The sequence below is a fragment of the Pipra filicauda genome, unplaced genomic scaffold, assembly GCF_003945595.2.
Source record: "Pipra filicauda isolate LSUMZ 115617 unplaced genomic scaffold, ASM394559v2 scaffold48_size3843733_pilon, whole genome shotgun sequence".
Classification (NCBI taxonomy): Eukaryota; Metazoa; Chordata; class Aves; order Passeriformes; family Pipridae; genus Pipra; species Pipra filicauda.
This window is the reverse complement of record NW_024104631.1, coordinates 2,860,972-2,874,569: the sequence shown is the minus strand read 5'-3', so window position 1 is coordinate 2,874,569 and position 13,598 is coordinate 2,860,972. Positions and strand designations below refer to the sequence as shown.

General features: G+C 38.5%; 1 protein-coding gene across 5 annotated transcripts in view; it reads right to left on the bottom strand.

Annotated features, from left to right (window-relative positions):
- CDYL (chromodomain Y like) overlaps window positions 1–13,598 on the bottom strand; it is a 106,165-nt gene that overhangs the window by 17,780 nt on the left and 74,787 nt on the right. For 2 of the 5 annotated variants that reach the window (XM_039386557.1, XM_039386558.1), the window contains exon 3: window positions 5,379–5,423. The exons of 2 other annotated variants lie outside the window; for them this stretch is intronic. In XM_039386557.1, coding sequence (XP_039242491.1) covers window positions 5,379–5,423 — 45 coding nt within the window. Of the gene's footprint in view, window positions 1–5,049; window positions 5,073–5,378; window positions 5,424–13,598 lie in introns of those variants that run through there. One more of the 5 variants, XM_039386559.1, reaches the window with a different exon arrangement.

Genomic DNA, 13,598 nt, shown 5'->3' with positions numbered 1-13,598 from the left:
TTGATTACTCAGAACATCAAATATATTTATGTGTTATTTTAATATTGTTAGGAAAATGGCAGCATTACTGGTTGCATTGGATTTTAGTAGGTTATAGGCTATTTAATTATTTTTGCTTTTGAATGTCTTTCCTTCTCAGAGCATAAGCATTCATGTGAAGATAAACTCAATGCCAGCAACTGATCAGAACACAAAATTCTATTACTGACAGTGGACAACCAATACAAGAGAAAATGGTATTTCTCCACCCTTGAGTTAATTAGGTTTACCTTAGTCTGACTATTTTATACCATATAAGTGGAAATAAAAGAAAGCTTACATATTTTAAAAGATGGGAATAACAAATGTTAGGTCTAATGCTTTGTTAAGACCATGCCCATAAAAACAAAAAGGATAACCTTAATATATAAGTTGGCAAAATATCTTTTAAGGAGTCTGATTAAGTTTTACTATCTTTGAAAAGGAGCTGTGCATTTTTATGCATAAGATATTAAGCAAACTTTCCAGTCTTACAGCGGAAAAAAAATGTCCCTCTCCTAACACAAATAAGGACAAACAAGAAAAACCTTCCCCAGGCTACAGACTCCTTTTTGTGGCCTTTTAATACTGGGAACATTTCATAAGGGAAAACTCTTCTATCTTGATATTTTTAGAGCTGCAGGTTATGATACCGCAGCATTCATTCAAAATGCTCTCAAATTTGAGAGTTAAGCAAGGACATCTCTTGGGGCTCATCTACAGAGGAAAGCTATTTCAAAATAGGCTAAGGTTTAAACCCAGCTATTTCACACTAACTCCTGAGGTGAACACGTTCTATATTAAAAGCACCTCACTGCAATTTAATCCAATCCCCAGGGTGATGGGAAAAATGGCTTTCTGTGCAATATCAGTGCCCTAATGCAAGGCTAGTCTAGAGCAGATACTGCCAGAAGACATCACAGGTAATTTCCTCTATAGACATAAGCATATACATATCATAGTACACATGATCTAATGCTTGTAAGGACATCAAAACATTCTAAAATATCTTAGCTAAATTATGAATGAGATTTACATAGATAGGTATAGCACTATACTGGCAGAACTCTTTCATTTACCTTCATTTTGAAAACACATGGGAATACTTATTGGCAGGTTCATTCTTATCACATAGGTGAGGTTTTTAATACTAGAGTTTGCAAGAACTCCATTCACAACTGCCCCTCGCCCCCCCACATTTGGCATTTTGATGCAGAAAAGTAGTAGACAAAGAAGGCTCAAGACTTTCAGAGGTTCAGAACACTGAGGTGCATGTGCCAAGCTTTTCAGGGAAGCCCAAGATCAGAGTGCTCCAAGTATCTGGAGTTCATCCCTGCTGGGAAGAAGCGACTATTTTTACATATCTACCTCAAGAAGGCACACATGTCTCTCCAGCCACTGTCTAATGTCTGCTATTCATAGAAGATGCCTCAACCTCCTGTGGGATATTCACCAAGAAGTTCATTTAGAGGTGGCAAATGAACCTGAAGCCATCTTCCAGTACACAAGGGTGTACAGCTGTGTGCCTTACCATGACCAGTTATACTTTATCCTTGAGTAACCTGCAATACATAATGTTGCTGGCTGCTACTAACACAGGCAAGCTGTTCTGTAGCAGCACCCTCTTATCAGAAATTACTGGCCTTGGCAGAAATAACTGGTTGGGGTGGGAAGGGGAAGAACAAAGAAGAAGTCTCTGGCTTTTCAAAGAGGTTCCCAAAAAGTGAAAAACTAAACATTGCAGTGCTGGGTGTTTAGTCCTAAGCTCTGCACTTAAGTAAGGGGGCTGCTAGCTCCTTAAACATTGCTGCTGCCTGAATGGTTGTGGAGCAAAAACCACAAGCTGGACATTGACACCAATGGAGAAAATAGGGTGAAAAGAAGATCAGAAGTCTTGGGAAAGTGTAAACACAGCTTTAGGATCCTCTGATGAATGGCATATTAAAAAATGCATGTGCCAAGTAGGTTCTCACTTTTGATTCAGAGATAATCAACAGAAAGTAGTCTCCACTGAAGAGTTAAAGATTTGAGACAAAAAGATTTCCAGAAGACCTTGTTTTTAGGCAAAACACACAACTGATATTTACACCACATTTAAAGAGGCATTCACAAATTGTTCTAGAGGCAATCTCTCCGACTGTTTTCCCAATATTCTGGGAAAATAAGCCCACATTAAAAGAAGGATGAAGAAAGGTGTCTTTGGGTATCCCATGCAACAGGTAGCTGGATAGTTAGTTAGATGCCCTGAACTAAAAAGTAATTCAGAACAGTGTATCACCTTGCCAAATTTGTCCTTTTGTACTGTTGGAGAGGAATAAATTCCAAATACGATCTACTGGCAACAGCTGAAATGAGGCATGATGGAAAGGAGTAAGTAAATATAACCTGTGCTTTCAAGATGAATCTGATCTCTCCTGTGTGGTTTTTGGCAATTCTAGCCAGGATCAGCACATACGTGAGGACTTGCCTCAGTTGGTGAACTCATGGTGCATATCTAGAATTCTTTATTCTTCCTATATTAAATAATAATAAAAACCCCAAATAAACAAACAAAACAACGACCACCCCCTCCAAACCGAAGCAACAAAACTAAAAAAAACTCCAAGTCCTACAGTCAACTACCAAAAGACTTGGATCAGACGCTTTGTATGAGGAAAAAATATGATATCCTCTCTCAATTAGGCTTTGTGCTGTATCACTGCAGGCAAGTACTAAAAGACATGGGAGGCATTTGTTTTCACGTCATCTTTCCCTACAGCTTGATCCCAGTACAAATGGCATAGTTCTCCACGTGTGGGATTTGCAGAGGCAGCGAAGATCTTAAGCACAGCCCCCAGCATAACAAGAACACAGGTCTGCTGCAGCAGGTCCAGAGGAGGCCACAAAGATGATCAGAGATCTGGAGCACCTGTCCTATGAAGACAGGCTGAGAGAGTTGGGGCTGTTCAGCCTGGAGAAGAGAAGGCTCCAGGGAGACCTTAGAGCAGCCTTCCAGTACCTAAAGGGGTCTTACAAGAAAGTCAAAGAGAGACTTTTGACAAGGGGGCGTAGTAATAGGACAAGGGGGAATGGTTTTAAACTGAAAGAGGAGAGGTTTAGATTAGATACTAGAAGGAAATTCTTTACTGTGAGGGTGGTGAGGCACTGGAACAGGTTGCCCAGAGAAACTGGAGATGCCCTGTCCCTGGAAGTGTTCTAGGCCAAGCTGGATGGGGCTTTGAGCAACTTGGTCTAGTGGAAGGTGTCCCTGCCCATGGCAGAGGGGTTGGAACTAGATGATCTTTAAGATCCCTTCCAACCCAAACCATTCTACAACGATGGCTTTGGGTCCTGGGAAAATGGCCATCATAAGAACAAGTTTTCAACAAATTTTGCAATAAAGAACGTAGAAGTAAATAAGCAAATATATAAAAAGAAACATGGCCAGGGTAAATTCCAAGGAAACAAGCACACCTGAAAGCAGTGAACAGCTTCTCAGCCAGCAACAGGAGGACTGGAGGCTGTCGTTACACAGCAGGCTGGATCACACATGCATGGGTACTGTTTGGGTGGGTGCTCTTCATATTGCTGAAGAAAGCAGTAAGCTTCTATTTAAGACCTTAGGCTTTCTACTTCATTGACTGTTGTCATATTTATGAACAAACTATCAAAAGAAAAATCTACACACAAACACCCTAAACTGATAAGTCCACAAACCACTAGTTAAGTAGTTAACACATGCTGCCATACAGAGAATATGGTGCAAAGCTGCCGAAGTGGATTCCCTCAGGCTACAAAGCAAGTCAGTATAGAATCCAGGATTATTGGTTACAGGTGGTCCCAATACCCAAAGGTTATTTTCTCCCTTAAAAATCTGCTTTTATGAAGTACTGGATTTTTTTTCTTTAGAGAAATTATATGTATCTAGATGAAAGTACCAATGATGATACTATTGCTAGACAGAAGAGACAGCTAACGAGGCAACAGAATAAGCACTATGATATTTAAGTTTCAGCAGCACCGATATATTATACATTAATATAAATTTTATATATTAATATTAAACCTCAGCCTCTAAATTATTATTAATACTAATACTAGGAGGCTGAAATTTTGAAGAAAAAAATCAAGAAATTAGGAAGTTACAGATGTGACAGAGAAAAAAACCAAGCAACAGAAAAGCCAGTGTGGTTTAAGGCAAAGTTTCAAGAAAGACAAACCAGTTAAGATCTGTCTCAGAGAGCAGGACTTAGCAACTACTGTCAACCATGCCAAAACCAAGGGAGGTTTATTTAGGTATCATGACACCCGTTGCTACACAAAAACCAAGAACAAAGCGTATCATGTCTGATACTTTAAATCAAAGTGTGCAGTGGCCTCAGGGAGAATTTTATAGTTTGTGTAGCTGGCAATAGGAAAGCAAGGTTTATTTGACTATTTGGAGATGGAGGTATGAGCACATCTTTTCACAGAAGTCATACTGGTGTGTTCACAGCTCAAGAGTAAATTTGTAGATTTTAAAAAATATCACTGCAAGGGCATGGAAGGACTTGGGTCAACAACCTAGTAACTTGAGAAAGCAGGGGAAAAGAAAAAAAAATCATCTCCATTTGAATTTTGGGCTTGCAAATTGTTACAGCTCCCATTGCTGCAATTCCAAAGTCCAGCACTGAAGCCTCACATGTTCAGCAGGAAGTTCATAAAGCTGTGCTTAGACTTCTGTTTACTAAGAGGTGGTTCATGGGTGACAGGCTCTGAACATTTTTAGATACAGTAGATGCCTAAAATGCTGAATCTTGCCTTAGGAAACAATCCATTAAGAACACAAAGGGAAACCAAAAATATCAAGTGAAGTCACTACACAAAAGACAGAAGAATGACTATTGAGTAAAGCACAGATAGTGTACACAAAAATAATGGGACTAGTACATAACTAGCCACAACCGTGAGCTCAATTTTAACTTGGAAACCATTTAGAACATGTCATAGATGCCACAAAATGATAGATGAATTACATGACTGGTTGTTTCCTGAAACCTGCCAGGGACCCACCTGTTCATGTCAGATTCCAAACACTAAAAAAACAGAATAAAGAAAATAGAAACAGGACAGTGTCAGCAAATGGAATAGAAATTTAATTTCTACCAAGATGAATGCTGTGCAATTTTAGACAGCTGTGTTAGGTAAAAAGATATTGCATTTAATACTTTTTAGACAAATAGCAAGATACCCCAGTCATAAGGAGAGGGTGTATAAATGGAACTGAATTTATACAGTGATTATATTATTTTCTTCAGGAGTGAGATGTAGCTTCAATTAACTCCACACGGTTAAACAGGTCAATAGAAACTGAGGGGAAAAAGAGAATATGCTATACTTACAAGAAAATAGGAAGTAAAGAACACTGGGAAGAATACAGGGAGATGCTAAAACAGATAAAGAACGGGTATTAGAAATGCAAAGTAAAACTCTGAAGTACTCATAGTTACAGATGCTAAACACAAATTATTTTTCCAGTGATAAAGAAAAAAAGAGAGAGGAGAATTAGACCAAAACCAAATGTGAAACGCAGTATAAGCTACAAAGGCAATTAAAATATTAGTGGGGAAACCAGCATGCCATAGGAAACCAGAAAAATATTTATAATGAATATGAATATATTGAACATATAACAAATGACATACTAAAAGGCTTGAGCATGGCAGGACTGGTGACTGACAATAAACAAAAAAAAAAAAGAAATAGACAAATGTGATAATCTATGTGGGAAATGTATCACAGCAAGTGAAATACCTCCGAGAATTGCTTGCTTAAAAACTAGTAAATTTGTAAGGTACACTGAGTAATAAAAATTGTACTGATGTACTTTCAGATATAGGTTTAAAAAAAAAAACTTAAAAAAAAGGCAGCCTTAAACTTCTGAAGTTTGTTTCTGTTTATAAACAAGACTGCCCTCAAAGTCATGTTTCAAAAGTGTCCTTCCAGTTAAAACCTCCTGGAGATCCAAAGCAATACTCATGAGAGCCATACTGGGTACCACAGAGAAATTTCATCTTTTTACAGGAGTTCACTCATTATTTGTAATGTATTTTACCAATATTTTGCAGTTTCATACCATTACAAAACATGCATCAGAAGCCTCACTATCATATGTACTTACATGTAATGTAAATTTCAGGATTTTAAAAGAATGATCTCATCACAGGAGCAACTTTATTTTGCTCAGCATCAAAACTGTATACACAGAATAATTCTTAGCACTATAAAGTTGAAAATACATTGAAAAGTAAAAATTTTCTACCTAAAATTAATTCTACTTCCTAAAAATCCTAACACACATAAGCTTTTATTGATGCTCAAAAGTGGAAATTTGTAGCAACACAAATTTCAGGGTTATTGTACGATAACACAGCTAACATTCTCTGTCATTGGGAGTTTGATACACAGAGTTAAAAGAAACTCTGAATCTCCGTTTGCTCTCAGAATATGTTGCCATATCACCAGTCTGTTGTCATAAGATCAACAGCTGACTGAAACAAATTTCTTGCTTAGAGTTTTCTATTCTGTTCTTATCTATACATAAAAATATTGGTGTTTTGCAATCCTAAACACCTTGTCCTTTTTTAATTACTACAGTGGATGACTTTGCCACTCCAGCTACATCACAAAAGATACCACATCATCAGATATTTCCCCCTACAGCTCAGTTAAAATACTATCAATTCCTCAAGTAAGTGTATTTTCAAGCTGTTCTTTTGAATAATCATAATTAAGATTGGGGTGGGATCATCTTACTTTTCCATTAATTTTAAACAAAATTATATGCTTATTGAAATTTCTAAAAGAATTATGTGGGTTTTGCTTTTTGAAGAGGGATTACTCCCCACCCCTTATCCCCTGAAACCAGGCAAGAGTCTATAAACAAGAAGCAGCACAATCATATGCTGGCTCAGATCAGATTGACACTTGCAAATATAGTAAGCAAGTTCATCCCTGCTAGAAGGAGGAATAAATCCGCTTCATGTCTGTCCTTGGGCTTGACTGTTCTTGCCAGCAGACTGGCATTCCATTTAGCTGGAAAATTCAGGAAAATCAGGAACTTCCATGAGCCCCACTGTACCCATGACCTGGGCAAGCACCATATACTGAATTACTTGGCAGTACTAAAGCACCGATCTAGTTTATGTAACATGAAGATTCATTTCCCTTCACTGCTCTATTTCTTCCCTGCATAGCCTGCCAGATCAGAAACAAGTCATTCATTGCAGGTATTTCTGCCTAACCCAGAAGCAAGGCAGCTGGATTCCTTAATACCTTCCCTTCCAGAGTTAAACCAAATTTCAGTTTAAAACTATCACCTGTGATTTTGCCCCATTTGACTTTCCTTTCCCAGCCTCAAGTAAGACAACTGGAATCCTAAACCAAAATTATGAAAATCTGGGCAAAAGTACTAGTGTTTTCCTACTCTGGGCTCAGAGTATTTGGATAGAAATATCAACTTATGACTAAGTAGCAAGAAATGAGTAATAAACTGACATAAACAAATGAAGACATGCCAAAAATACCACAAAACCTGACAAAATTAATTTAACAGCAGCCAAACATTTTTGTGGTGTGCATTGGGTTAACTTTCAGCTTGATCATTTCCCATGTGCTGCTGCTGACCAGTGATGTGTGGGGAGGAGGTGGGGGGAAAGAGGACATGATAACTGAGAGTAAGGTGAAAAGCACCGAGTCTAATGAGAACAGCAACATATTTTTCTCCAGTTTAAATAATATACTGACTAGTAGATAACAATTAGCATTTTAAACTCCCCCCCCCCCCCACTGGCTGTGAATCTATCTTCTAATATTTCAATTACATGGCTACAAAATCCACCAAGACTGGGAACTACTTTTGCAAACATAAGGTGGCTTGTAGTTTAGAACCAATCTGTGGACTAGTTTATTTTTACAGTAGAAAACAGCCTGTGATGTAAACTCCTTAAACTTTCCCAAACACAAAAATAATGAGAAAAACTGTTGCCATATCTGAAAGAGAAATACAGTGCATTTCGTTGCTGCCATCAATTCGTAGTTTAATCAATGTTTAGCAAAGGAATGAGAGAAGCTGTCACAGAAAAGAAAATGGAATAGAAAGTGAACAGGATGTCCCGCTGAGACACGACCTACAGAGGGAGGTGGGAGGTAAAACCGCTGAGGCTGCCACAGTCTGTGCAGTGGGATGAAGCATGAACAGGGACAGTCAGAGAAGCGTGACTATTCATCACCTCCTCTTCACAAGCAGGGACTTCCCTGCCTGCTAGGTCCAGGCAGCATGAGTTTTGACTATAATAACTTCTAGAGTAGACTGCAAGGAATAGGAAAAGAGACTAAAGTTCAAGCTGAGGCTCTACAAATCAGTCTAACAAATGCTTCAGTAAGCCCCTAGAAAATGTTGTTAGAGAGTGCCCTGACATCTCTGAGAATTATATTAGTGCCATATGTACTCAAAAAGCCGATTTGGGATTATTTTGTTGCCAATTTTGTCAGTCTTCTGAAGGACACAGAAAACAGTGAAACAGACACAGTCTCTAAAGCTGTTGGGAAGGTTGTCTTCCCTAAACTAATGGCTATGGTTAACAGTAGACCTCATTCCAAAACACATTTCATTCACATGCCATGACAGGTTGCCCATGTAGATGTGGTACTTAGGGACATGGCTTAGTGGTGGACTTGGCAGAGCTGGGCTGAGATGGTCTTAAATGCCCTTTCTAACCTAAATGATTCTATGATCACCAGCCCATAAAACAGCTTTGCTTTCAGAGAGGGACTCGCACTGTGCCAACTTGGGGTGGTTCTATCACAACTGCTTCTCTCCAAGACAAGTTTTTCACCATGCCTCACTCTGTGTATAACAGCCAGGAGGCAAAGCCTTTCCCTTCCTTTCAGGATGGTTAAGGTTTAAAGTTCAAAACTATCCGTTCCTTTTCATCTAGCTCATATATGTTCCCTGTAGCATATGAAAACTGAATATGATGACCATGAAGTAGGAATCAATCAAAAGCAGAAGGGGGCAAATAATGGATTTTGGCTCAGAGGGTAAACTGGAAACACAAAAACAAACCTAAAAGGGTGGTTCTTTTGTTTTGAGATTTAATCCTTCTATGTAACATCTTTCAAACTGTTCTGAACCAAAGCAAAAATGCTGCTTCAAAACAAAGTCAGATGTGCATTTAATAAATGGCACTAATTTATAAATAGGATTCTACTCTTCCCTGTTCTTTACTTTTGTTGCAATTTCTATTGTTAAAAAGAATGTTGCCTGTATACGTTCAGGAATAATACTATTATAGCACTTATTACTAGAGCTAATGCAATAGTTTTAATTCTTTTTCTGTATAAACATGAATATGTATTCTTCACCTTACTTGTAGCAAAGATAAATAAGAAACATAATAAAATTTGCAAACATTAACATAGCAGTTAACTCACTAGATTCTCCTTGAGGAAGGTTAAAATTGAAGCAGAACAAACCTAGCACTATATCCTACAGGTCAATTTAAAATTGATCATAACTTCAGTCACACATGTGTTTAGCTGAAAGACAGAAATGATTTAACTGAAAAGATTTTTCCTTTGTGTGGTAGAGAGAAACCAGTAGCTTGAACTCAGGCCTGTGTTGTTTCAAGATCACCCTTTGAAAGTGATTTCATTCTGCTTTGGCAACTTAAAAAACTACACATGTCAGTGGTCACAACACAATTGGAAACAACAACTTCTCGTAATTACTTTCCTTCCAAAAGCATCCCCTCTCCCAGTCAGGGTTCAACTACAAAACCCAAAGCATTTGTCTCACACAGGCTCACTAGTGAGCTAGTGCTGATGGCCCTGTACAATCACACTACGCAACGAGGCAAATAACCAGCGCCCATAAGCAAAAAAGGTGAAGTACGGTCCATTTAAAATAACATACATCCACTGTCATGTGTTGAAAATCCACTTTATTATATTTCCAAACAATGCCTTTTAATCTCTGATACAACCAAACACTTCAACAAGTAAATTCAACCCAGATTCTGAAAGAAAAATGAGATTTCCCTCATTTTTCAGTCTTCACAGACAAAAAAGGTTCAACAGCAAACAAGCATTTCCAGAGACATGCATATTATTTTCATAGATACATTTCCTCAATAAACTCTTTTCCACTACACCCTTGACCAGCTAGAATTATCAATACTTCTATTGTCCCAAGGGCATCTACAAAAGCAGATGGCATTCTGACTATCACACTGCCTAAAACACCTTCTGTTCCACCAGATGACCCTCAGAGAGAACTTACCTCCATTTTGCAGTTCCTTGCTCTTATTCCTGCAAAGTGACACAACAGTTACTAGCCTTTTTACTATCTGGCACATTCTTTAACCCCAGAGCTACAGGTGTTTCCCACTGACTCTGATGGATTCCTTTGCATGTAAAAACAGTTTGACTGAATCAATAACAGCACCTGCAGAGCAGTCTGGGGGAGGAGGAGGATGGATTAGATGACAAAGGTCTTTTCCAGCCCTATTTCCTAGTATTCTGTGATGCATAGGTGATTACACTATGCAGCACTTTTGCCTTTTTTACCCCTGACCGAAAGGCTTTTCAACAAACTGGAGTACCAAGATAAGGTACCTGGACCCATGGTATCAGGTACAGATTAGCAAACTGTGGACAAAGACAATCGGATTCATAGCTAACTGCTGCTTTCCAATCTGATGTCTGTGTCCTTGAATCAACCCTGGAGGGAAAGAATCCTCTTTCTGTGGAGCCGCCTGAATATTTACCTGAGAAGCCATCACTGCAGCTCCAATGTATATATCTGTACCTCTGCCATAAAGCTTAGGATCTGATGCTATGTAAGGTCTTTGTAATAATGTTTATATGGATTGCAGTCTCCACTCCGAACTGATCATTTCTGCAATGATGTAAAAATGACTCCTGTTTTATACATTTTATACATTATTTGTAAAATACTTCCAACTCAGGAGACTCTATGACTGGGTACAAGAAATGATAGCCTTCTAACAGTTTCAAAATAATGATGAGAAAGATAGCCTGTGGTAAGAGGGACCTTCTAAATGATCTGATTAAAAATGACAATTTAATTTTTCTTCAAGCGTAAGGAACATGAACGGTCATTCATCAGGAGAAACTTTTAATCTCCTCGGTATCAGCACAACCAAAATACTATCTAAATTAAATATGGGTGCTATTACTGGATAAACTTTGTGCAATACCTTTTGGACTGCCCAAGGGAGTTTACAGCTAACTCTAGGAATCATTCTCTGAGATGACCTTCTGCAATGCTTGGTATTAAACTAGAATTTGGCACAGTTATAGCTAGAGAAGTAAAGCCAGTTTGACTCCTCTAATATACTGGCATTTAAGCGTGGACCATAATAAAATCACCTTTCCCCAATGTGCAGGAGTCTGGACTATCTGATAAAACAATAGCAAGAGTGGACATAAAGAATTCAAGAGTACTATGCTTCCCTGACTTACTGCACTTATTGAGGTGCACAGTTAACTTTTTGAGAGTATTTTTTTCCCTTTTTTGGGAAATGCTGTTTTGTCCAGCATTGCCCACTGTTACTAGTTACTTCCAAATGCTGAAAGTTAACTGATCATACAAAGCTTCTGGGGGGGAGGGGAGGAGGGAAACTGGGTTTTCTACGAGTCTCAGCCAAAGCAAAGTCAGTTCCCTCTTGAGGGCCTGCAGGTTCCTCCTTTTTTTTTTTCTCCCTTAAATCAAGGAATACTTTGTCAGGAAACATCAGCATTAACTAAAAGAGCGTTCAGTCACTAAACAAGAGTTGAACAAGGGTCTTTCCAGCCTGGCAGTGCTTTTGGCCCTCTTCCAGTTTGCAGCTGCTGTCTCAGGCTGGCAGGCAGGAGATGGTAGGCTCCCTGCGGGGCAGGCACAGAAAGGAGGTAGCAAGGGCATGGAGCCACTCTTGTACAGGGAAGCACAGGGTTACAGTACTGAAAGATAGAAAGGCTGATGAAATTCATCAAGAAGGAAGGAGATGGGGGAAAGGAGCTGAAGCAAAAAGAGCCCTTGAGTGTTTGCCAGGACAGGCAGCCACAGCTGGCTGCAATTTGGTGAGCAGCCCCTTCTCCACCTGGTTTTCCCAGACTGAGCCTCAGTTGCCCCAAGTCCAGCCATCATAGTCCTCCCAGAGCAAAAGGAGTCAGTTACAAAACTCAATCCTCTCAGGGGGAAAAAAAAATCATCTTTTTAAGGAAGTCCATTTCTACTATTTCCATGCTGAGAAGATCCACTCACTGAAAAGGAGACTGCTTCCTCTGCTGTAAGCATCATGTTAGTAGGAAACATCTGCAGGCATCGTTACATTAATTTCCAAGCCAGACTGTGTTCATTGTAGGCAATCTTCAGGCAACGTAATGGATGAAAAACAAAGAGGGTTTTGCTGAGTGTGCACACAGCCAAACATTTTTAGAAAGACTGAAAGGGTGGCCAAGTCTGAACGGATTATAACATGATAGCAAAAGCACATCTCTGACATACAGGCCAAAGCTCTGTTAAATCGCAAATCATTGCACAAAGGCTTCTGTGAGGAGCAGATTATCGGCTCCACTGCCTTTGACAGCTGAGATATTCAGAAAGCAAACTGCAGAGAAACATATGACATTCTCAGGATACGGGAATTCCTGACATCCCATACATTTTTTGCCATATAATTCCCTCTGATGCAAGCCCAACACTCACTGCAGAACTTTCCGCTACTGACCTTCTCCTTTCCCTTTCCTTTATTCTCTGGAAATTCCTTTAAGTTTGGAAGATAGCTAATGAGCCTGAGTTTTTTGCGCTTCCTCTTCCCAAAAGGCTAAAATCTCAAGCCAATAAAGTTTCATCACTCTCCCAAAGTTTAAAGTAAGTAAGTACTTACTTACATACTGCAAGTAAGATGGCTAAAAAAAATCCAGCCCCAACAAATGTGACATATAACAACTTCCTGTTACATTTCCAATGAAAAACTAACCTTAGACATTGCATTGAAAGTTAGCCTGTGTGAACATAAACACACTAAAATTTCTTTGTAAACCTTTTTTATTGTTTTAAAAATTACTTCAAGGAAAGGATGTTCCTTTATCTATCACAGTAGGAGATGTTAATTTGCACTGAAAAGTGTTCCTTCTCATCTGCATAGCAAAGCTGCATTTATGATTCAAGAGAATTAATTTTTGTTAAATTCAGTTTATCTAATTTTTTTGTCAGTGTAATTGATTCTTTTACTATGTGGATTTTAGTATTAAACTTCATTGAAGCAATTTAACATTGTCTTATCTAATTTACATCTATAACCTGTATTTAAAAAATAGCTTTTGTTATCTCTTAGCAAAGACTTGTTTCTTGGTTAATTTAACAATGTAACCATGTTAAGATGTATTTCCTTTCACAAAATATGACAAAGTACATATTCTTAAGTATTATTATAATATAGCAAAAGTGACATATAATCAGATGTAAACAATTAGAAGCACATAGATATTTTTCTGCATATATACATTTATCCCAAACTTGATTTATTTTGAAAATCAGTCATTCAAATCAA